The 27088-nt window shown below is 41.0% G+C and overlaps 1 protein-coding gene across 1 annotated transcript in view; it reads right to left on the minus strand.

Moving 5' to 3' along the window:
- The window catches only part of LOC122814285 (interleukin enhancer-binding factor 3-like), a 167480-nt gene that overhangs the window by 35573 nt on the left and 104819 nt on the right, over positions 1-27088 (minus strand). The window contains exons 2-7 of the mRNA XM_044086875.1: positions 17781-18028; positions 17095-17296; positions 16261-16408; positions 12832-12923; positions 12433-12528; positions 7579-7690 (exon numbers count right to left, since the gene is read on the minus strand). Coding sequence (XP_043942810.1) covers positions 7579-7690; positions 12433-12528; positions 12832-12923; positions 16261-16408; positions 17095-17296; positions 17781-18028 — 898 coding nt within the window. The remainder of the gene's footprint in view (positions 1-7578; positions 7691-12432; positions 12529-12831; positions 12924-16260; positions 16409-17094; positions 17297-17780; positions 18029-27088) is intronic.

Genomic DNA, 27088 nt, shown 5'->3' on the forward strand with positions numbered 1-27088 from the left:
ACAGAGATAAACATCTAGTAACTAGACTGCACACACAATATTCATTTGCCCAATATGAAGGAAACAAGAACAGTGCTGCAGAACGTTTTATATGATTAATAACTCCAAGGCCAGAATGTGTCTCCAGGGTACTCAGTACTCCTGGAAGAAAAATAATTAGAACCCTCAACAGAAATGCATTCTGGGGCAGTACAGATAACTTTTCTGCAAACATTTCATTCTATACAGATATTCTGGTTATACTGAGCAGTTGTGAGGTGCTCACCACGCAGGCAAAATTACTGGTTACCATAACCATCAAGATTCTATCTCCCATCCTTTCCAGCATGGAACATGTTCAGAGCTAAACAAGAACCTATTAGTTTACAGCTCAAGCATCAGGACAGAAGCATCAGGAAAAAAGGGGCAATGACACTGAAATGAAATGTACAGCTAGAGCTCAAGTCTAAAAGCTTCACCGTCACTGTGTATTTCACATCACTACTGTAGATATCATATCATTATGGTGAATACCACATGTAACTGATGTATCTTAACATGAGACAGCCATTCAACCTTTCTTGACTCCTGTGCAGGCAAACAGCTGAGGATAGCAAAAGCAATCACCAACAATGAAATACTGGTGGTAAAGCAAAAGGTTTCTTGAATTTCAGCTTTGTGGAATAGTCTGGCTAGGGGGTGGTAGTACAGGTAGGGGGAATCGTTCCTAACCAACTGATAAATGCTCCTCGGGAACATCATGCACACTTATTATTTTGTTCTTAAGGGAAACATAAGCTTTCCAAATCACCATCAAAATTATCCATAGCTGTTAAATGTACTCTGAATATGGTAAAGTAATGCCTAACTCAAGCAAACTGCATAAAACAAAGATTCAAGTGAGAGATGTCTAAGAGGTGAAAAGCATTTGTGTGCTAAACCTAAGTTGTATCATCTATATGAGTTTTCTGGGCCATACTCAAAATGTGTACCACTTTATCTCAAACCTAGAGCTCTGGCAGCCAACAGCAAGAGTTAACAAGCCCTCAGTGGATTTTATAAAGATGCAGATGAGTATTACCCTTGCTTACACAACAGGCGATCAAACAGACCTTTAGGAGATATGGAAACTAATCCTGTTAAATCCAACAAACAGCCAAGAGAATCATAAAGGCTGTTCTATTCTTTTCTAGAGGGCAGCCAGAGAAATCAGAGAAGCTGGTGTATGTTTGCAGAAGCTCTATCCTTCCAGACAGCCTAAAACATTCATATGAAGATGTATATCCTATGGCAATCTATCCTGAACTGTATGTGAAAGTAAGCATCCCATGATGTGAAAAAAGAATCTTTACTTATCTGCCTATTTGAAATGATAGCCCAGGGCAAGGACACAGGCAGAAGCCACCAACTAATGGACTTATAAAGGCCCAGCATAATTTGAAGAGAATCACCAGATTCAGCAGTTCCTACATCTATTCTGTCTTCAAGGCCAAATGAATAAGTTCATGTGCAACTTCATCAAGAGAACCAAAGAAAGACAGCAAACACAAATCCACCATTAAACCTAGGCTATGCACTGACCCAAAGTCTTAACATGATAGAGAAATTCTAAAGAACATTTACAAAGTAAGACAGGAAGCCTTACAACACAAAGCCAAGATGGTAGTCCAAACAACTGACTGCAGTTCATAGGTCATAGGTAGGTACTAGGCTATTGGCCCTAGGACCTATATAAGCCTAGCCAAAAAAGTACCCTGGCTTTTGCCTCCCAAGAAAATTATTTTCCTGTGCCCCTGTTGAGCAGAGCCACAGAAGTAATCCCTGAGGTGAATTTCCTATTTCCCATCCAATCATCAAGATTTTTCTTGAAGAGTGCTAATGAGGAGCTTTGTTTGATATAGATAGGTAGCTTGTTCCAGAGTATGGAAAGTCTCTGGGAATGGAATCTATCCCTCCAGCATGTTCTGTTTATTGTGGTGACAAGGTTTAGGTCTCTAGAGCGTGTAGCTCAGAGGGATTGGAATTTCTTTAAGTGGAGCATGTCCAACAGCTCTGGGTTTGACATAGCTTTGTATGTTAGGCAGAGATCACCTCTGAGTAGGCAATATACGATGGAGTAAAGCTGGAATGTTTTGAGGCGGTCTGCCTAGGGCATCTGTTTGAGGCTGATAATCCTCTTTGTGAGGTATTTCTGCGGCCTTTCCAGTTGTTGTAGATGTCTTGTGAGGTACATACCAAAAGGGGCATTGTACTCTATAATGGGTCTAATGAGGGATGAGTAGAGAGGAACAATGACCTCTTTTTTGTCAGGAGGAGAACCCTTTAGAACAATTACCTCTTTTTTCCTGGATGAGAAACCTTTTGTTATGAGGTGTGCCATGTAGAAGGATTTCCTGACTACTGTGGCAATGTGATTATCAAAGGAGAAACTACTGTCCACCTGTGTCCCAGTGTCTCTTATCACACTTTCAGTGTTATGTAGACTACTGCATATGTGGTAATTCATGGGTACAGAGTTTTTACCAAAAGGGATGACAATGCACTTTTTGGCATTGAGCTTGAGGCCATGGCTTTGACACCAGGCATCTGTCTCAGTGAGGCCCTTTTGCAGGATGTCCACATCGTTAGGAGTTTTGATTATGGCTCCTAGTTTGCAGTCATCTGCGAACTTCATTAGCCAAAGACCTTCTGTGTTAGCCTGTACTTCAGAAAAGTAGATACCAAACAGGAGAGGAACCAGGACTGAACCCTGTGTTTCTCCACTTGTCACTGGTCTGAAGTCAGATTTGGAGTCTGCTACTTTCACAGTGTGGGTTCTGTCAGCGAGCCAGTTGGCAACCCATCTTGTGACATAAGGTCAGTGGGCTACAACTGCATTTTTTATCTGCAGTAACAGCCAATTACTGAAAGAGTCAAAAGGAAAAATCTGTAGCTTGGATCAAACTCTCTGCATTGAGCAGTTTGCAGGAGTTAAGTTGCCACATTAAGACAAAACTGAACAAATGCTCCATTTACTAAGTGTAAGTACCAGCACCTTTGCCCAACAGTTCTTGGAATTCATAAATTCCAGTGCCCTGGATCAACTAATCCTTAGTCCCACCAGGGGCTCCAATATCCTAGACCTGGTCATTACCAACATGGGAAATCGATGCTCCACACCTATGGTCACCCCCTCGTTGGTCAGGTCTGACCATAAGCTAATCACCCTTGACATGCACATCCCACCTCCACCCCCCCAGTAAGGAAACCACCATAAAAAAAACTTCTCCAAATCCATCTTCATGCTACTCAGGTCAGAAGTGACAAACTTCATGTCACCCATGCAGATGGGAACTGAAAGTTCAACTGCTGAATCCTACACTAAGGCACTGTACGAGCACATCCACTCGTGCATAAATTGTGCCATCCCCAATAGAACCAAGATGCTTTCCTCCAAAAAAAGGAAGCCGATCTGGTGGTCCCTTGCCATAAACAAACTTTACAACAAAAGGAAGAAACTGTTGCAGAAAAGAGGAAAATCCCAGGATGTAAAAAACTCCCTTACCAGCTTCAAATCATCCAAAGCTAGTTATGAAAATAAAATTGCCAAAGATTCCAAAGACAACCACAAGGCATTCTATAGCTATGTCAAGAATCTAAATGTCAATGCTCAGATCTGCTCTGAGCTACAACAGAATGGCATTAAATATACTGATCCCAAGGATATTGCCAATATCCTGGCAGATCGATTCCGTGAAAACTTCACCCCTCTCTCACCCCCTAAAGGGCCCATCTCAATACCGAAAGATTGCCAAATTCCAGTAATAACGGCCACACAGGTAAAAAAACTCACTCTCCAAAGCTAAGAATACAGCATCCATGGGACCAGACGACATCCCAGGCTGTGTACTACATGAACTACAAAATGAACTGACACCTCACCTAAGTGACATGTTTAATCATAGCCTCACTTCAGACTTCATGCCCACTGAATGGTGCACAGCTACAGTTATCCCACTCCACAAGGGGGGATCCACCATGGATCCTGGGAACTACCACCCCATCAGTCTGACGAGCCTGATCTGCAAGGCCATGGAACGTATTATCATGGAACTTATAAACAAAGACATTGGCAACCTTCAAATGCTAGACCCCACACAGTTTGGGTTCATGAAGGGCCAATCTTGTCTCCTGAACCTAAGTGACTTCTTTGAATCAGTCTCCAGAGCCATGAACAAGGGTAAGGTGGTCCACACAGCCTATTTGGACCTTGCCAAGGCCTTCAACACCATCCCCCACTCTGGAATCATAGACAAACTTACTAAGCTGGGCATTAATCCCTACGTCACTCAATGGGTTGCCAACTGGCTTACTGACAGAACCCACACTGTAAAAGTAGCTGACTCCAAATCCAGCTCCAGACAAGTGACAAGTGGACTACCTCAGGGTTCAGTCCTGGGACCTCTCTTGTTTGGCATCTACTTTTCCGAAGTACAGGCCAACACTAAGGGACTCTGGCTAACAAAGTTCGCAGATGACAGCAAACTGGGAGCCATTACTGAATCCCCAAATGATGTTGATATTCTACAAAAGGACCTTACAGAAACAGATGCTTGGTGCCAGAGCCATGGGCTCAAGCTCAATGCCAAGAAATGTATAGTTATCACCTTTGGGAAAAAAAAACATCTACCTGTGAATTAACACATAGGTTGAAGTACACTAAACACCGAAAGTGTGATAAAAGACTTAGGGACACAGATGGACAGTGGTCTCACCTTCGATAACCACATTGCCACAACAGTCAGGAAATCCTTCTATGTGGCACACCTCATTACTAAGGGCTTTTCATCCAGAAAAAAAGGAGGTCATTGTCCCACTGTATTCATACCTCATTAGACCCATTATAGAATACAGTGGGACAGTGGGACAATGAGGGATGAGTACAGTGGAACAATGACCTCCCACTGTACTCATCCCACTGTACTCATCCCTCATTAGACCCATTATAAAATACAATGCCCCATTTGGTATGTACCTCTCAAGACATCTGCAACAACTGGAAAGACCGCAGAAATACCTCACTAAAAGAATCACAGGCCTAAAGCAGATGCCCTATGCTGACCACCTAAAAAAACTTCACCTTTACTCTGTCCCATATCATCTACTCAGAGGCGATCTCTGCTTAAAATACAAGACCATGTCAAACCCAGAGCTATTGGACATGCTACACTTAAAGAAATCCCAATCCCTCAGAGACGCACGTTCCAGGGATCTAAACCTTGTCATCACAATGAACAAAACATGCTGGAGGGATAGGTTCCTGACCCAGAGACTCCCCAGACTCTGGAATAGACTGCCCATACTTGTCAAGCAGAGCGCCTCTTTGGCCTTCTTCAAAAGGAACCTTGATGATTGGATGGGAGATAGGAAATTCACCCCTGGGATCACGTCAGTCGCCCTGCTAGATAGGGGTCCAGGGAAGTAAATACTGTGGGAAGAAATAGCCAGGGAATTGTTATGGCTAGGCTTGTATAGGCCCTAGGGCCGATAGCCTAGTACCAACCTATGAACCTATAAAACCCCAGTGTCCTCTCCTGATATCTGTGTAGATGGGTAAGACCACAGAGATTCAGGTTGCATACTACTTTACTAGTAATAGGAATGACACAGACTGAATGTTAACCATGGGAATTATATTCTGAATGGTATCAAAGCACTAGGATCAACATCTACCTGACTGCCCTCAGTCATTGCAGTATCAGAAAGAGCCTTAATATTTGATGCTTCACTGGTAGGGAGACACAGGATGAATGGATTGTTTTAGGAAAGTGGCAGTCTCTAAGCAAGTGCTATCTTTTGATCTGCTAGAGCATCTGGGGAAAAATCATGGCATTTGGGGGAAGGGAGAAACAAAACAGGGTAAGAGCTTGCACTGCCCATTAAAGGGCAGTTCTGCTGGTACAAACAATCATGAAAGTGCTTCCAATAACCTAGGCCTTGAAATAAAACTGTACTGACCCTTCATCTGCTCCACAGTCTGCATGGTGCCTCAAGATAAATAAATCCAGTAGGACTCTGCAGAGGTAAGACATGAATCAAAGAGCAGAAAGAGGCTGGTCTTTTCATACCACTTGGGAGGCAAACTCTGGATTTTGGCCTTGTACAATACAAGTATGTCACCTTCCATCCACTGCAAATGCCAGATGTTGTACACAAGGATGCCATCCCTTGACTTTGTTTGTGCCCACAAACCCTGCTTGCTATACCTGGTATGCATAACAAAGAAGCCAGCCATAAATAATGTATAATGTGAGCTTTGAAATTCTTTATCCTTAATGTCACACATGGTCTCTGCGCATTCACTTGCTTTGTCTGGAATAGCAGTTATGTTTACTTGCACAGTGAGATTTAAAGCCACATAGTGGTACAAATACTTGCTTTCTTAGCTAGCCTAAAGACAAGGGCTCCCTGTCCAAGGATAGACAACAACACATTAATGCATGGTGCTGTACACCAGTGAGACTGCAGATAGCCTGTAGAGTGAAGTCTGTGGTTGAACTAAAACAATATTTACCTTATTGGGTATAGGAGCCATCGGTTGCTGATGAGGTCTGGTTCTGCTTCTCTGGTTCTTAAGAATCTATGATTAAAGGCACTAAATAAGTCAGGATGGAAGTCCTGTCTTGTGTGTGTGTGTGTGTGTGTGTGTGTGTGTGTGTGTGTGTGTGTGTGTGTGTGTGTGTGTGTGTGTGTGTGTGTGTGTGTGTGTGTGTGTGTGTGTGTGTGTGTGTGTGTGGAGGGGGGGATAAATAAAATCTTGACAACCTCTCCAAACGTATGTATCTCTGGGACAACCTCCCCCTTATTCAGATATCTAGGGACACAGTGTAAACATCCTGTAGTCCTGCAGAAGCAGACTAGTATGGAGGACCTAGAGCTACCATTACTGTTTGAACACTGTGAACTTTATGCAATGAATTACTGATGATGTCTAGAATATGGGACAGTGTATTTCAAGCATACAGCAGTTTATCAGTGCAGAGATGAGGAAGGAGATTGGACAAATCCCTATAGAAACTGGATGGCGGAAAATTGGCAGCCAGTGAACACAGTTTAAGCTTCTCTAAAGTTCTGACAGACTGAAGAAAGAAAACTGGCTTGGACAACAGAATGAGTATTTCAAAGTCAAGTCAGTTGCAAACAACAAATCTAAAAGACAGCTAAACATTGAGGCAGCAAAGCTAATAGCTTCAGCGCTGTTCCAACTCCCCACTACAAAGTTTAAATCCTCCACATCCACTGTGTCACTTCAGGATATGTAATCCCAGTTCCTACTGCACATTTGTGCTAAAAAGCACTGAAGTCAGACAGTGTTATAGCAGGTAGGAAATTCTGCTGTGTATGATCTACTTTAGGTAAAAACTGGAAAATAGCAATATCCAGGTAGATAAAAGTGTCAACAAATTAGAAAGTCATCATAGAATTTGTTGTTCATCGGTAGAATTTTTTTAATGTTTGACTTCCAAAGGGTTAAAAAGTCTACAGACAACAGAAAGCTATCTTTTATTTACTGAACAACCTTGAATTGTGGCATTTTTTCTGTAAAAGTTAATCACGTACCTGGCAGAAGAATTCCTGAAGCAAGGCATTCCAGGACCCTTCGAAAGGCCATTCCTACATTCATTGGCCAGCTGGCTGTACCAATAGCTTTCTCACATATCAGTTCAAGAGGCTGAAAAAGAAATACAAAGAGTGACTTGTGTTGTTAAATACCGAAACATCTTAAGTGCTAACCATCCCAAATGACATGGTTTATACAAAAAGGAAGGTACAGAAGTTTGAATATTCATAGGACTCATAGGAATTTTAAGGCAATTGAGTCTGATGAATATTTACACCTTGCCAGTACCCACTCTCAGGGTGTCCATCCAGTCACCTAGGTCTCATATGAACAATGACAGTGTATCACACCACTTAGTCTGCAGAGGTAGTCTGTAACAGAGGTGGGTAAAGCACTACACAACAAATCTGTCTATCCACTGTGTTTAATTTATCTCCTGGTGAAGATTAAGACCCATGCTTCTGGTATCTGTAGGACTATAAAACTTGTGGAGAAACAAGAGATTCATGACATCTAGGTTTCTAATAGCAAGGAAAGCAATGCATAGATTTTCACTCAACAATCTATAAGATACTAAATAAAGGGACAGTGCTTCCAGTCTCTCTTGGTAGCTCAGGGTCTTTAAATTCATGATCTTCTTAATTAGGGACCTCTAGGATATTCCTAGCTGTTTGATATGTCTAGTGAGGTACATCCCAAAGGGAGCACTTTACCCACTTGTTGTTGTGTCTTTCAGCTTTTCCCAGTTAGGGGTCACCACAGCGGAACTCCGGTCCGCTAATGATTGGCAGTAGATTTTTAAGTGCCGAGTTGCCCATTCATGCATGTCTCCACACAGAAGACGCTCTAGCTGAGAATCGAACAGGACAACGTCTTACTGTGAGGTGACACTGCTACTGCAGCACCACCACCACACTTTACTTACTAATTAGCCTAATCATTACTGTCACAATTGACCTCTTTAAATTTGGAAGATATTTCCTTGGGAAATAACTGTGTTAAGTAGAAGGATTTTCTGACTACGGTTGAAGTATGATGACTGAAAGAGAGGGAATTATCAACCCATGACCCAAAGCTCCACATCAATGTTTTCATTTTAAAGTGAAGTATTTTCTATGCTGCATGCTGAGGGGAGGGTTTTCTTACCAAATGTGATTATTGCACATTTTTGTATGGGAGAGCTACTGAATCCTGAAAGCCCAAAATCCTGAAAGTTCAAAATACTGAAAACTCAAAAAATACTGAAAACACACAGGATACCAACATTTACTATATTCCAGCACAAGTACATACAGAAAGAAATAAAACATAAACTATATTACTGTTCTACAAGTATAAGCAGGGGGGAAAGCCTCCCACACCCCCTGCAACTTAAATATATCAACTCCAAGAGTGCACTTAGTGCAGTGAAGTGCAATCTCGGAGTTGATATATTTAAGTAGCAGGGGGTGTGGGGGGCACAGCCCCCCACATGAGGGGTGCAGGGGGGCTTGCCCCCTGCATATAGTTGAAGGGTAATATGTTCTGTATGTACTTGTACTGGAATATAGTAAATGTTGGTATCCCGTGTGTTTTCAGTATTTTGAGTTTTCAGTATTTTGAGTTTTCAGTATTTTGAACTTTCAGGATTATGGTCTCAGGATTTTGGTCTTCAGGATTTTGGGCTTTCAGGATTCTGTAGCACTCCCATACAAAAATGTGCAATAATCACATTTGGTAAGCAATATAGCATATGCTCCACAAGTTGGGTGTGTGATGGATGAGAAAGAAAAATTTTGGAGTGAGTTGGATGAAGTGGTGATGACTGTACCCAAGGGTGAGAGAGTGGTGATTGGAGAAGATTTCAATGGGCATGTTGGAGAAGGGAACAAAGGGGATAAGGAGGGGATGGGTAGGTATGGTGTTAAACAAAGGAATGCAGAAGGTCAGATGGTAGTGGATTTTGCGGAAAGGATGGACATGGCTGTGGTGAATATGTATTTTAACAAGAGGGAGGAGCATAGGGTGACGTACAAGAGTGGAGGAAGATGCACACAGGTGGATTATATTTTATGTAGGAAGGCCAGTTTGAAGGAGATTGGAGACTGTAAAGTGGTGACAGTGGAAAGTGCAGTTAGGCAGCATAGGATGGTGGTTTGTAGGATGACGTTGGTGATCAAGAAGAGGAGGAGGAATGTGAGGACAGCACCAAGGATCAAATGGTGGAAATTGAAAAAGGGTAAATGTGAGGTGGAGTTCAGGGAAGAGTTAAGACAGGCACTGGGTGGCACTGAAGAGTTACCAAATAGCTGGCTAACTACAGCAGAGCTAGTAAGGGTGATGGCTAGAAAGGTGCTTGGTATGACATCTGGACAGAGGAAGGACGACAAGGAGACATGGTGGTGGAATGAGGAAGTACAGAGAGTATACAGAGAAAGAGGCTGGCAAAGAAGAAGTGGGACTGTCAGAGAGATGAAGAACATAGACAGGAGTATAAGGAGATGAGGTGCATGGCAAAGAGAGAGGTGGTGAAGGCTAAGGATAAGGCATATGAAGAGTTGTATGAAAGGTTGGACACTAAGGAGAGAGAAAAGGACCTGTATCAATTGGCTAGACAGAGGGACTGAGCTAGGAAAGATGTGTAGCAGGTAAAGGTGATAAAGGATAATGAGGGAAACATACTCACAAGCGAGCAGAGTGTGTTGAGCAAATGGAAAGAGTACTTTGAGGGGTTGATGAATGAAGAGAATGAGAGGGAGAGAAGGTTGGACGATGTGGGGATAGTGAATCATGAAGTGCAATGCATTAGCAAGGAGGAAGTAAGGACAGCTATGAAGTGGATGAAGAATGGAAAGGATGTTGGTCCAGATGACATACCTGGAAGCATGGAGGTGTTTAGGTGAAAGGGCAGTGGAGTTTTTAACCAGATTGTTTAATGAAATCTTGGAAAGTGAGAGGATGCCTGAGGAATGGAGAAAAAGTGTTTTGGTACCGATTTTTAAAAATAAGGGTGATGTGCAAAGCTGTAGTAACTACAGAGGGATTAAGTTGATCAGTCACAGCATGAAGTTATGGGAAAGAGTAGTGGAAGCTAGGTTAAGAAGGGATGTGATGATTAGTGATCAGCAGTATGGTTTCATGCCAGGAAAGAGCACTACAGATGCGATGTTGGCTCTGAGATTGTTGATGGAGAAGTACAGAGAAGGTCAGAAGGAGTTACATTGTGTTTTTGTAGACTTAGAGAAAGCATATGACAGGGTGCCTAGAGAGGTGTTGTGGTATTGTATAAGGAAGTCGGGAGTGTCAGAGAAGTATGTAAGAGTGGTACAGGATATGTACGAGGGTAGTGTAACAGCGTTGAGGTCTGTGGTGGGAGTGATGGATGCGTTTAAGGTGGAGGGGGATTACATTAAGGATCAGCTCTGAGCCCTTTCCTATTTGCAATGGTGATGGACAGGTTGACAGACGAGATCAGACAGGAGTCCCCGTGGACTATGATGTTTGCAGATGACATTGTGATCTGTAGTGAGAGTAGGGAACAGGTGGAGGAGACCCTGGAGAGATGGAGATATGCTCTAGAGAGAAGCAGAATGAAGGTCAGCAGGACTAAGACAGAATATATGTGTGTGAATGAGAGGGAGGATAGAGGAATGGTGAGGATGCAAGGAGAAGAGGTGGCGAAGGTGGATGAGTTTAAATACTTGAGATCAATAGTTCAGAGTAATGGTGAGTGTGGAAGAGAGGTGAAGAAGAGAGTGCAGGCAGGATGGAGTGGGAGGAGAAGAGTGTCAGGAATGATTTATGACAGATGAGTACCAGTAAGAGTGAAAGGGAAGGTCTACAAGAGGGTAGTGAGACCAGCTATGTTATATGGGTTGGAGACAGTGGCATTGACAAAAAGGCATGAGTTAGAGCTGGATGTGGCAGAGTTAAAGATGTTAAGATTTACACTGGGTGTGACGAGGGTGGACAGGATTAGGAATAAGTATATTAGAGGGTCAGCCCAGGTTGGAAGGTTTGGAGACAAAGCCAGACAGGCAAAATTACGTTGGTTTGAACATGTGCTGAGGAGGGATGCTGAGTATACTGGGAAAAAGATGCTATGGATGAAGCTACCAGGTAACAGGAAAAGTGGAAGGCCTAAGATAAGTTTTATGGACGTGGTGAGAGAGGACATGCAGGTAGTTGGTGTGACAGAGCAAGATGCAGAGGACAGGAAGAAATGGAAACAGATAATCCGCTATGGTGACCCCTAACGGTAACAGCTGAAAGAAGATGATGATGATGATGGTACCCTGTGTGTTTTCCGGATTTTGAGTTTTCAGTATTTTGAGTTTGCAGGATTTTGAACTTTCAGGATTTTGGTCTCAGGATTTTGGTCTTCAGGATTTTGGGCTTTCAGGATTCTGTAGCACTCCCTTTTGTATTTATAATTTGTGCCAATTTTATGTCTGCAAGTTCTTGCTGAAGAGTTAGGGTATCAGAGAGGGCCCCAACAATAACTCCCAGTTTTTGTAGTTATCTACAAACTTAGATATCTTTGTTTCCAGTCTAGAGATCAGAAAAGCAAATGCAAAAAAGGAGGTGGTTCAACAATGAGCATCTGGAGACACAATATGAAACTTCAAGGCTGCAGAGAACAGACTAGTCTAACCACATTCTGTGTACAGACCAGTAAAACAACAGTTACATCACAGAACGGACCTGCCTATATAGATCAAAGATTTGAGGAAGGAACTTGCACTCATGTCCTCTTTGTGTTATTAAGAAAGCATTATACTTAAGGATTACCACCGTCACAAATGTGTGAATACAGTGAAAATGCATAGAATTGGTTATTTACACAAATGTTTACAAAATTAATATATATTTACCCATCCTTTAAGTGGTTTCCAGGCAGGCATTCTGTTGCACAGATCTCTCAAAACTCTAGTAACAATCACACACGATTTCAGTCTAGCAGCTCTAACCTACAACCAAAGAAATACAACAGCTCAAAATACAATGAACACAAAATTTACCATTCAGTGCTACTATATCAAGAATACGCTATAATTTATTTTAAATATTTTCTTTGGCATGCCCATTTCAAACACATGTAAATAGTTAATTTTAAAACAATGCAATACACATTGAGTTACATTATAAATAATTGTAGCTTTAAGTGCTTTTTAGAAATTGTATCAAGACAGAAACTACTAATTTAATTATGTTTAATTTTGAAGTACAAAGTAGTATTTTACAATAAAATACAAATAAAACCAAATGTGAACCTGGAAAAACTTGGTGCGTCGGAATGATGCCAAGGCAGCAAGACATTTTTGACTATCCAGAACATCTGAAGGGTCGCTGACCCTTGGGGTTTCTAGGGATGAATGTAATTAAAAAAAGACTTGATAAACTTTAATTAAAGGTATCTGTCAGAGAAAAGCTTCCTGAAAACTATAACTGAACTCTCACAAAAATACTTAACCTAAAATATGTACATTTATTCTTTACAGCTAACTTCTTTAGTACTAAAGGATTTACATTAAATAATTAGATACTCAGCTGAAATCCACTTCTTATTATGTTGTATTATTCTGTAGATTTAATGTTCGTTGAAAAGTAAGTTCTGAACAAAACTTTATGAATGCACATTCTGAAGTGTGCCATGTGGGGAAACCTCTTCAGTCCACCATGGTCATATTACAAGAAGTATTAAAAACTCTAAGTGCAAAACAACAAAGTATGCTACTTCACCATAGTCTATACAGTTCTGGTATAATGAAGGCCACGGTGCAAATCCCACTATTAAAAATGCATAAGAACTTCTGGCTGCTCTAAAATCTATATGTAATGTACTTAATACAAGATCTTTGCAATTTGGAAACAAAGAAAAATAAAGTAAAATAGTTACTTCACCAACATTCGCACAATAAATAAAAATATCAGGACTCCTTTTTAAGCTCATTACTCACCAAGTACAACTGCAGCCCACTTAACACAAGACACAGCTGTAAATTACTTCAACAATACATTTCTAGACATACTAAATACACTATCCTCAATCTGCAAAAAAGAGTAAAATGCAAAGTGGCACCCTGGCTATGCCTTGACACCAAACAAGTTACTTCCTTAAGGAATTCTGTTTGGAAGAACTGGAAAATCATAACTCATTACCAATTTGCAAAAATACAAAAACTCAGAAACTGTAAATAAAATGGTACACAAAGACAAAAGAAACTACTTTAATAAGCTGTGATTATCTAACCAACACAATCCAAAATAATTCTGGAATACAATTAACAAAACATGAAGCTGAACATTATATTGCTTCCATGATGAACACTCATTTCACAGACTCTGTATCATCCTTAGTTAACCAGCATAACCAGATACAAATCAATATTTAACAACTACTGAACCAGCTTACCATAACAAAAAGGCTACTACTAAAAAATAAGCCAACCCTCCACCCTCCTGGGAAATGCCTAAAAAAAAGCTGTAACATAGTATTTCCCACTGCAATTCTAATCAACAGATTCATTTCTAGAACAATATGTCCTGGCCATTTGGCAAGAAGCTTATATTAAACCATTTCATAAACCAGGAACATTAATCAACATTACGAATTTCTGACCAACTGCAATTATATCACCACTAAGACTCTAGAAAAATGCATACACAATCAACTTCAAAACCATTCAATAACAAACAAATGTACATAACTCATTACAACATGGTTTTCACCATGAACTTGTGCTGATACAGCCTTACTGACCGTCAAAGACAAAATAAATCAGCTATGGAACCAAGGTCATTAAGCAGTGTTATTTCTTAACATGTCCAAGGTCTTTGATTTAGTGTCACACAGTCTACTTATTCAAAGAATATCCAGCCTAGACAACAGCAGTATCACAGTAAACTGGATAAGCAGTTATTTACTACATACAACACAAACTGATCAATGGTAACACATCTATTATGGTTCTCTATCAAAATGCTAAGCAAAAAAAAAAAAAAGGTTTGAAAAATCCAGAGAAGAAAGGGTCTCGAAAATTGCTCTTCTTCTTATAACTTCTTTCTGCAGGGGAGGACAAGCTCTCTCCCATGTAAATGGTGAGCTCCACAAACTTCCGTACTTATATATACCAACTCCAAGATTGCCATACTTTGGAGAAAAGGGAGTATCTCAAGAAATGGCATCTTGGACCTATATGTAATCCCAGTCACTGGTCCATTTTAGCGAGCCAATCCAGAGTTTTCAATGTGTAGAACCATTTACCTCCCATATTGGAGACCTATGGGATATATACACCTTAAAGGCATACAGTGTTTCAGCTACATGGTTTTGGGTACATTCGGGCCAATACAGCCAAACGCACAATTCTGGCTTTTGATCATGTGGGATCGATGTTTTGCTGTTTGATATTTCTGTACTTCAGTAGCTCAAAGCACTTCCACGTCTACATATCTATCTATACATATATATATATATATGTGTGTGTGTGTGTGTGTGTGTGTGTGTGTGTATATATATATATATATATATATATATATATATATATTTATATATGTGTGTGTGTGTGTGTGTATATATATATATATATATATATATATATATATATATATATATATATATATATATATATATATATATATATATATATATATATATATATATATATATATATAGATATATAGATATATACTACACATACACACACACACATTTATATATATATATATATATATATATATATATATATATATATATATAAATATATATATATATATATACATATACATATATACACACACACACACACACACACACACACACACACACACACACACACACACACACACACACACGTGTATCTATAGCTACATATGGGTCTACTTCTAAATTTCACTTTCAAAACTTCAAATTTCTTATGGTTGAAACCATAAGATCAAAGTTTTGAAACTTCAAAATGAAAATAAAAAAATATTTTTTTTAGTTTACGTAAGCCCCCTTGCAATCCCCACCCCATGCTAATTAAATATACCAACTCTGAGATTGCACTACAGCAAGGAAAACGGTAACTATACTGTTCCATGCTGTACAACAGTCTCCATTTAAACAGTTTGAAGTTTCAGAACTTTGATATTATAGTCTCAACCATAAGAAATTTGAAGTTTTGAAATTTCAGAATTTAGAAGTAGACCCATATATATATATATATATATATATATATATATATATATGAAAATAAATATTTGTGGTTACACACACACACACACACACACACACACACACACACACACACACACAAACACACACCTCTTGTAAGCTTCCATTCTACTTTCTGATGCCTTTCTTAAGTCTACATATAATTTCCAGTTTCCTAAGAGCAAAGCACCTACATAAAACAAGACAATTAGCCGCCACTACTCTTAACATCAATGAAAGAATCATTACAGTTAAGTCAACAAAGTCCATAGCAAGTCAATAAAAACTCTTTTAAAACCAGTTGGAAAAAAAAAAAAGACTGAGTGCACTGTAGTAATTAGTCAGTGCCAAGAGGACACAAATGTGAGACCGGCATACAGTGAAGTAGAACGTTTTAAACCAGCTCTCAGTATTAAGCAACTAAATACATGACACACTACACTTAAATACCAATGTGAACACACATGCACACCCATACAGTAGGATCTTTTCTAACATTTCTTACCTCGGTCTGCTGTCTTCTCAAGCTCCTCTCTGACAACAGTGGAAGTTAGAAAGATTTTCAACATTAAAGGTGGTTGTTTAGAATTCTTGACCAGAATGGCAGCTTCTTTGATGCACTCTGTTACTTCGTACTTCTCTTCAGTGATCGACTTGGGGGGAGAAAAACAAAGTAAACAATACAAATCCACAACTCCATCTAAGCAACTATTTCAATGTTACATCACCAGTTACTGCAGTGGGTGTCCAGACTACTAGAAGAACAGCTGTGGTGTTATTCATAGTACAAACCAAGCACCCCAACACAGTTCGGCAAGTGGTAAGAGGATGCAGGTATAAAATGTTTAAACTAAACAATGGTGCAATCCTAAGGATTTTATGCCACCTAGCTGCCTATTCAATGCAGGGCACATGTTATACTCATGGCGTGGCATTCAGATCTCCATTTATTCAACAGTAGGAGAATTCAGGACACTACCAAAACACCAACAGTCTTCATCCTTGCTATAAGTGTCTAGGTACTACTATCCAACCCCCTCCCTCTCCAGTTCCTTCATCATCTTTTATTGTGAAATCAAACGGGCAACATACAGAAGGATGTAAGACCCAAGGTTAAAAGGGGGTTCATACTTATTAAAATGATGCCCCCCTACAGTCTCTTAACAGAGCCAGAGCAGCACAATATTTACTGCAACCCACCTCAGCAGCACCTTATTTGTTAAATTATTTCTGGGCTCCCTATTTTTAAAGCTATGCAAGAGAAAAGTATATCACTGTCAGATCACTGCACTAACACCAGACCTCTTCCTAACAATATATAAAAACTACAAGTACTCACAGCAAACTGTAGACAAAGATGAGTGGCAACTTTCTTCAGGAGGCTGGCAGTAGGTTTGTTCCTGCACAGCAGGACCAGTTGTAGATCCATGTCCCCATTCAACAGAAGGCCGTTAACTATGGGCCCAGTCCACATAACTCCTTGTAGAGTTCTAGTTTGTTGTTTCTTTTCTGCCAGAACCTCTGCATGGCCCTTCTCTTGACTTTATATCATAAATATAAGAGAAAATTTAAGTCAATGTATTCCATAAATTAAAATACAGGTTACATATAGAAACATTGTATAGCTGGTATAAGGACAAAGGGGAAAGTTTACATTACTTGCATTACAAAATTAGGATCTGCACTGAAGAACATATAAGTAGGGGAAGAAAAATGGAGATGCTTGAAATTAACAAAACCAAGACAAAAACAGTTGACATGCCAATTACAATGTACATGCAGTCACCCATTTTGCCTTAAATGAACTAGTCACACTCTGCCTATAAGTCAATCCAAAATTCTCAACAATTCCAAACATATACAATTGGATGTATTGTCAGCTGTTCTGGAAAGTGCAACAATTCTACATAAGTTAGTTAATATTCTTGAGGTGACTAAACTTGATCCCCATTCTGATGGACTCCAATGAGTTTCAGCTCTACCCTTTAACTTGCTGACATGGTAGGTAGGCATTATCACACTTACTCTTTGGCTTCCTCTTTATTGATACATTTTACAAATTCAGTTTTCTTGCTTCCATCAATTCTTCTATTTGTTGCACTTGTTTTACTTCCTTTTTCCTGTTCATCCAAGAAATCAGAAACTGCTTTCAAAGCAAGCTCTGTATGAGAGACCATGTTGTGCACTTCCTTCAATTCTTCTTGGGTAGCGTAAACCGAAGAGTGCAAGGTCTTAATATAACGGTCAACTTTGAAAATAACAGTCATGGCTACCTGCAAAATTAAGAAAATGATTAAGTCACTGATTGTATTTTCCTTTTTAAACATCTCCACAGCTGATCAACAGCTGCCAGCAGCTCCTCTTCTCTCCTAGTTCACTCATGTTAGCCTCCCCCAGACTCACCTCGATCCATATTAGGGGCTGGTGAGGAAATCAAGGACACTGGTGCAAAATCACATTGCTGCATAGGAGTATGCCTACTCTCTGGTAGCCTTGTAAGCTACATTATGGCTGTCTTCAGGAAGTGTAACCTCTGCCCATGTGGTATACCTCTTGCAGTGTGGAGCTGATGAGGCTCTTAAAGCTCCTACTGTGGTAAGCCCATGCTGCCTCCCTCCTCTAGGATTGGAGAGCTGGTGGTCAGGCACTCACTCACTTCCTCACCCACCTGATCCCTCTACTGCCTGTGCCAATAATCATACAGGGGTTGTCTGCAGCACAGTCTGGGCTTTATCCATCTGCACCATGTGGCCAGGTTAATAGAATAATTTTCTTATTCATTATCAGAAACAGATTACATGTCTTTAAATATACAGCACTCAGAAGCAGCATACAACTTGTAAGCAAGTTATCCTAAGGCTAAAACTGACCACTCCAATGGCAGAAGACAGTAGCCCCAAAGACCTGACTACAATACTAGGGGTTTCTGATAAGAACAGCAATGAGAGTAGAATTACTAATTACTATAGCACTCAACCTTCCTCATTACCTAGAGGAAAACAGTTTTTGTACTTACTTTTCTCACTTGCTTAGTGAAAAACAGCTCTTGTACTCACTTTCTTCACTTATCTAGAAGAAAATAGTTTTTTATTCAAGCATGTCCAAGAGTCAGCTCCCAGAGTTCTCTCCTATCTATCTGATGAATCTGGGCATCTTGAGGCAATGTACAAATTGCCTCATGTATACAGACAACCCTCTCGTCCTACCACCCAACACTACAACCTGTGAGGGATGCACTTATCTAGCCAAACTGCAGGTAAAGCTCTCTCCAACCAAGACTGAACTTGACAGTCATAAGGAGAAGGTAAACATTTGCACCACACCACACTCATCACATAGTCTCACTAAATCTACACCACCAAAATCCACACATAGTAACACAAAAACATTCGCGGAGGCTCTCAATAATAATATGTCTAAGCAACAGAGACCTCCAAAGCAGAAACGCAAGCAACCTTCATCCCCCAACACAACCCAAATGACACATAGCCCACAGACTCAGTGTGCCACTCAACCACAGCCAATAAGGCAAAACAACGTACCCAACACACTAGTCATAGGTGACTCTATAGTCAGGCACACTGATGTCCCATTCACCAGGCTAAACAAGGAGAAGAGTACTGTCAACTGCCTGTCAGGGGCCAGGATCCGCCACATAACCCACGCACTCAGGTCACTCCACAACAAGTACAAATATGACTCTGTCATTGTCCATATTGGTGTGAATGACCTGAGACGTACCTCCCTGGACTACATGAAAAGAGACATGGAAGAGCTCTCCGATCTTGTAGCCCAGGCAGGTATGACCCTCGCCCTGAGTAGCATTCTGCCATCGCCCAGAATAATACCGCAGTACAAGGACAAAATGATTAACTTCAACAATTGGCTAAGCTTCTGGTGTCATTCTACGGGGATCCAGTATCTGTCTGCTTGGGATGACATGGTCGACAGACCACGATGCTTTGCCACAGATGGCCTGCACCTGCCACCCCTGGGATTCCAGATACTGGCTAAGGCTCTTGCTGCCCCTATAGTGCCTTTTTTAGGCAAGGATCAAATGACAAATTCTCCACCGTAACAGGAACAGGCAAGTAAAAACTGAGGGTAATGCTACTCAATGCTAGAAGTCTAAATCTCAAAATGCACTCACTCGAGGTACTCCTTAAAATGGAGAACATCGTTATCTGTGCAGTGACTGAGACCTGATTTAAGGCTTCAGACAGCACCCCTGCACTACCAGCCTATAACTCATACCACACTTTTTGGCCATGTAACCTGGACTGAAACACCAAAGGCGGAGGTGTGTCCATATTCATTAAGGATATCCACACCTCCAGGCTAGTTGCTCAGCATAATGCATCTGAGGTTATCCAAGTGCAACTAACTCTGGGCAAAACTGCAATCCAAATTGTAGCTTGCTACAGATCCCCCACCATGCCCCAGGATTCCCACTCCTCTTTTCTTGATGTGCTGGAAAATATTAGGGGTTAACTAAACACCCTAATAATGGGCGACTTCAACTACCCCACCATTAACTGGGAAAACTACTCGTGTACCAACTCCATAGCTCAACGCTTTCTGGAATTCATAAACTCCAATGCCCTGGATCAACTTATCCACACCCCCACCAAGGGCAACAATATCCTAGACCTAGTCATTAGCAACATGAGTGACCGGTGTTCCACACCTGAAGTCAACTCCTCGTTAGTCAGTTCCGACCATATTCTAATCACCCTTGATATCCACATCCTGCCCCTACCCCCATTAAGGAAACCACAGTAAAAAATTTCTCCAAAGCCAACTTCATGCTTCTTAAGACAGAAGTGGTGAACTTCATGACACCCATGCAGATGGACAATACAGTTACAACTGCTGGATCCTACAAAAATGCACTCTATAAGCACTTACACGAGTGCATGGATCGTGCTATCCCAAACAGAACCAAAATGCTATCCTCCAAAAAAAGGAAGCCAATCTGGTGGTCCTCTGCCATAAACAAACTGTACAACAGAAGGAAGAAACTGTTGCAAAAGAGAGTAAAATCCCATGAGTGGAGGAGCTTCCTGGTCAGCCTCAGTAAGAAGCTGAGATCTCTTATAACATCCTCCAAAGCTAGCTACGAAAACAAAATTGCCACTAACTCTAAGGACAACCACAAAGCATTATATAGCTATGTCAAGAATCTCAATGGCAACACCCAGATCTACTCTGAGTTACAGCACAACGGCACAAAAATTACAGAACCAACTGATATTGCCAACATCCTGGCAGATAGGTTCAGTGCTAACTTTACCCCCCCACAACCCCCTAAAGGGCCCATATCTATACAGGAAGAATGCAGAGTCCCTGTAATCACAACTATGCAGGTAAAAGCTGCACTCCCTAAAGCCAAAAAACACAGCATCCATTGGACCGGGCAACACTACAGGCTGCATTTTACATGAACTTCAGAATGAACTGGCTCCCCACTTAAGCACCATGTTCAATAATAGCCTCACATCAAGCTTTGTACCCACTGAATGGCGCACAGCAACAGTTATCCCACTCCACAAAGGGGGAGCCACCACTGATCCCGGGAACTATCGACCTATTAGCCTAATGACCTGGTCTGCAAGGCCATGGAACGTATCATCATGGAACTCATAAACAAAGACATTGGTAACCTCCAAACTCTGGATCCCACCCAGTTCGTGGTTTGTGAAAGGCAGATCATGCCTCCTGAACCTGATCGCCTTCTTTGAGGCAGTCACCAAAGCCGTAGATGAGGGTAAAGTGGTTCACACAGCCTATCTTGACCTCGCCAAGGCTTTCAACACCATCCCCCATTCTGGAATTATAGCTAAACTCAGTAAACTAGGTATAAATCCCTAAGTCAGAAGATGGGTTGCCAACTGGCTCACTGACAGAACCCACACTGAAAAAGTTGCAGACTCCAAATCTGACATCAAACCAGTGACAAGTGGAGTATCACAGAGTTCCGTCCTTGGACCTCTCCTGTTTGGTATCTACTTCTCTGAAGTACAGACTAACACAGAAGGCCTCTGGCTAACGAAGTTCGCAGATGGCTGCAAACTAGGAGCCATAGTCAAGTCCCCAAATGATGTGGACATCCTATAGAAGGGCCTCGCTGAGACAGATGCCTGGTGTCAGAGCCATGGCCTCAAGCTCACTGCCAAAAAGTGCAATGTCATCCCCTTTGGTAAAAACTCTGTACCCATGAACTACCACATAGGCAGCAATCTACTTAACACCGAATGTGTGATAAGAGACCTTGGGACCCAGGTGGACAGTAATCTCTTCTTTGACAGTCACATCGCCACAGTATTCAGGAAGTCCTTCTACGTGGCACACCTCATCATAAAAGGGTTCTCATCCAGGAAAAAAGAGGTCATTGTCCCCCTCGACTCGACACTCATTAACCCATTATAGAGTACAATGCCCTTTTGGAATGTACCTCACAAGAAATCTGCAGTAGCTGGAAAGGCCACAGAAGTACCTCACAAAGAGGATTACTGGCCTCAAACAAATGCCCTACACTGACCATCTCAAAAAACTCCAGCTTTACTCCGTAGCATATCACCTACTCCAAGGTGATCTCTGCCTAACATATAAAGCTATGTCAAGCCCAGAGCTGTTGGACATGCTACACCTAAAGAAATCCCAATCCCTCTGAACTACACACTCTAGGGACCTAAACCTTGTCACCACAATAAACAGGACATGCTGGAGGGAAAGATTCCTGTCCCAGAGACTTCCCATACTCTGGAACAGGCTACTCATCTATGTCAAGCAAAGTTCTTCATTAGCACTCTTCAAGAAAAATCTTGATGAGTGGATGGGAAATAGGAAATACACCCCGGGGATCACGTCTGTGTCTCTGCTCGACAGTGGCACAGGAAAATAACTTTCTTGGGTGGTATAAGCCAGGAAACCTTGTTGGCTAGGCTTATGCAGGCCCTTGGGCTGATAGCCTAGTACCTACCTATGAACCTATGAACCTAGAAAGGAATTCTAGTGAACACCTGGGATGGCATGCTGGAAAATACCTTGGATGTACACAAACAGGCATCACCAAGAGACAAAAAGTTACTACCATGTCTCAATAGTGGAGCATTAAACCCCAACCTGTAGCATGTTGAATGACAAACAGGGCTGAGGCACCACTGCATATATGGCAGAAACCTTTTATGAAAGGACATAACACCTATGAGGTTTCTGTTCCCGGGCTATATCACAGAATCAACACATCTACCACAGTGACTGCACTACTGAAGGAACAGCAGGGGTACCTTCCGACAGTACACAGCAAACATTATAACACAGATAGTTAGTAATAGAGCAGGGGGGTTGCAGCAATATGGTGTCTGAGACAACAGTACTGGAATGGACACCATTCTGTCAAGGAATGGGAGCAAGTATAGCATCCTACTTATCAGTGTTTGTTAGTCCAAAACCAAAGCAAGACATCATGACACCAAACATTTAAAGAGATTAGAGATGAGTGGTCCTAAAAATGGGTGCTTAGATCCTAAAAGCTGCTTTAGAACATACTCTTTTACTTATCATTGCAAATTCCACAAGAATAATCCAAAGGAAACAAAATTGAAAAAGACAGTTGTTTTTCAATTTATTTTTTATTTTATTTAATTTTTGACCCAGAAACAGTCTCCGATGAGAGAAGAAGAAGAGCCCACCCTAGAAGAAGTAAGAACAGCACTAAGGAAGATGAAGTCAGGGAAGGTAGCAGGCTCAGATGAGGTAACAGCAGATATGATAAAGATCCTGGGTGAGATAGGAGAGAAATGGCTCCTGAGGGTACTAATAGCAGTGTGGAGTGAAAGACATATCCCAGATGACTGGAGAATAAGCATACTCATGCCAGTGTACAAGAACAAAGGGGACATCCACAACTGTAGGCAGTACAGAGGCATCAAACTCCTATCACATTGCATGAACATTCTGGAGTGGGTGACTGATAAACGGATATGCAGAGTAGTAGAATGTAAGATGGGAGATGAGCAGTTTGGATTCAGATCAGGATGCAGCACAATTGACCCGACGTTTGCATTGAGACAGATACTTGAGAAGAAGCTAGAGATGAGGAGAGAGTCCAACTGGGCATTCCTAGACTTGGAGAAAGCATATGACAAGCTCCCAAGAAAGCTGGTTTGGGCAGTACTGTGGTGGTTTGAAGTCCCAGAAACATTGGTAGAATTAGTGCAGGCTATGTACAAGGACCCAATGACTCAAGTACGAACAGTGTTTGGTCTCACAGAAGGGTTCCCAGTAGGAGTGGGTGTACATCAGGGTTCAGCTCTGAGCCCACTGCTGTTCTTACTGGTAATGGACTACATTAGCAAACAGGTTGGAAGGGACGGATCAACAAAGCTGCTGTATGCAGCTGATGTGGCAGTACAGGCAGACTCTGAGCTAGAACTTCAGCAAAGGACAGGATAGGAGAATGGAATGCAAATCTGAAGGCACATGGGATGAAACTAACCACAGATAAGATGGTGGCAATGGCAGCAAACTGGGGAAATCAGAAGAAACTGAGAAGAGCGATAGAAGGGAAGACAGTGGAACAGGTAAACAGCTTCAAATATCTGGAAGGGGTAGTTGAGGAGAAGGGTAGTCTGAATGAAGACGTCAAAGCTAGAATTAGAGGCGCTGCAGCCAACTGGCATAGAGTATCATGTGTAGACTATGACAGAAGAGTGCGAATGAAGCTGAAAAGTAAGGTGTACAAGACAGTGGTGCGACCAGTACTACTGTATGGTACAGAAACCTGGGCAGTAAAGGCAGAACAGTTGCAGAAGCTAGAGGTGATAGAAATGAAGTACCTGAGAAAGGTGATAGGATGCACACTGTGGGACAAACGAAGAAATGAGGACATAAGAGCAGAAGCCAAAGTAGCGCCAATTGCAGAAAAGATCAGAGAACAGATTACGGTGGTTTGGGCATATGTGTAGAAAAGCAGAAGACAATCTGGTGAGGAAGATTTGGGACAGACAGGAAGAAGGTAAGAAGAAGCGAGGACGTCCAGCAAAGAGGTGGATGGATTGTGTGAAAGAAAATCTGTGACAGTCAGGTATGAGTGTTGAAGAAGGCAGGAGTGTGGCACTGAATCAAGAGAGTTGGCGACAGTTAACACGATACCCTGACCCCATGTAGAAAAATGAGAAAAAGGGGACAGATGATGATGATCTAAAGGAATCTCACAGATGTCTACAAGTCAAGACAGCCCTGTAAATGTAGCGTCTATCTGAGTCAGTAAAAGCTTTCATCCAAATTAATAACAAAACATTTGTGCTGTACATCTTGTTTAAAGTAGATACATTTTCTTCAAATGTATACTATAGGTAGCCATGACAATAACCTATTCTTAAGCAACTATTTTCTGCTTCTTATTTTCCAGGAGATTAACTGTAAGCATTATTTTGTTTCTTGCAAATAAAAAAGTATATACACACACATATATATATATATATATATATATATATATATATATATATATATATATCATACAGTTGTACTGCTTTCAACAATGCTAACCTTGTTTTTAGATAAAGTAGTACCAAACAAGAACAGCTTAACATTTCTCACTTAACACCTTCAAAACAACTAGTTATCTCATAAAGTAATGTCAACTTATAAGGGTTATCATGCCACTGTACTCAGCACTGATCAGACTCATCATTGAGAATAACACCTCCTTTGGTATGTACCTTACAAGGCAAATGCAAAAAAATGGAATGTCCACAAAAGTTCCCCACAAAAAGAAAACGGCATAAACACATTATCCTATACAGAACACCTCAAAGTCCTATCTCTATACTCTGTTTTCCACAAACTGCTAAGAGGTCATCTGTGTCTGGCACAAAAGGCATTAAATCATGCCCCAGCTAACATACACCCTGTAAAACAATTTCTAGGCACAATAACTCATGGAATACATTTGGGTTGCATGGCTAGGCTTATAATGGCCCTAGTGGTCATTAGCCTAGTATACACCTATGAACCAAGGATAAGAGGCAGCACTTATGTCCTACACTCTAGTAATAGGTTAGTACCATGCAGCTTTATAGCAGCAATCTTACCTGTGTCATAATTATCTAATTTTAATACAGTTTCTTAACTGGGTTAAAGACTGTTTTCAGGTGTGACCTGGGATCACTATCTGGTAATGTGACATATTCAGAATCACATAGCAGGCAGATGAAGAATTAAGGAATCAAACCCAGGACCATGAAATGAAGCTCATTAGCAATTTGTAATCTTCAACCTATGAGTTAATCTGGCAGACAATAACAAAAGAGAGGCACAGACTGAATATGTGTGCTGGTTAGTTACCTGCTATGGGGTCAAATTTCTGACCTAAAATAACTCCACTGGAGAACAGCCCAACCATGTAGACAGCTTTACTACTCTATCTGAAGCACATAATGTTCCAAAACAATTATGAGCCTCCACAATAATATTTGGGACGGCCAATCATCTGAGTGCTACACTACTCCTTTAACACTGCACACAGCATTACAGACAATCTGATCACAAATGCTACATGCTACTGGCATTAAAGGAGGACAGTTCCAAACTATACTAGCTACTCAAAGTGACTCTTCCTTGCCACTTTCCCTCTGTGACAAGGAACAGTCAGCACCGATATGGCAGGTGCATGGCGAAACATCTGATGTTTATAACAATACCCATTTATCATGCTGAACTTCATAAGATACTAGCCTTATGTCTTTTTTTTTTTTGCAAGTTAACTGCAGAGACTGCAATACATTTCATGTGTTAGTTATTAACCTCAGTAGCCAATGGCCATAGAATACTGCCCCCCCACACACACACACACACACTGTTTAACCTTCTAGGCTCACTAATTAAGCACAGAATGCTGATGTTAGAGTCTGGCACCCTTCCACTGCACAAATAGTCCAGAGAAGGATGGAAGAATTGTCACTGGTGTGTTGCCCCACAAAAGTAGAATAAGATACACAAACGTTGCAATGACAATACTCTAATATACAGTACTATCACCAGGACAGACTAACACTGTATAACCAGGAAAACCATCAGTGCAGACATCAGATCCATGGTAACACCATCTGCAAAGAGAGATACTGGATCACAGTAAACATTGTTTGCACAAGAAAGATAGTCGATGTACTCACTTACAGTTTAATGAATTGTTTATTAATATCATAATACTACCATTGTTTCACTAATAAAAATATGCATTTCAGTTTTGCAATAAAAGTATAGTGGCAGTAGTTATTTGTTGCACAATACATACTTCTAGTTAACCAAGTACACTGGTGACATACCTT

Source organism: Protopterus annectens, chromosome 10.part0, assembly GCF_019279795.1.
Source record: "Protopterus annectens isolate FY-2018-M chromosome 10.part0, PAN1.0, whole genome shotgun sequence".
Lineage (NCBI taxonomy): Eukaryota > Metazoa > Chordata > Ceratodontiformes > Protopteridae > Protopterus > Protopterus annectens.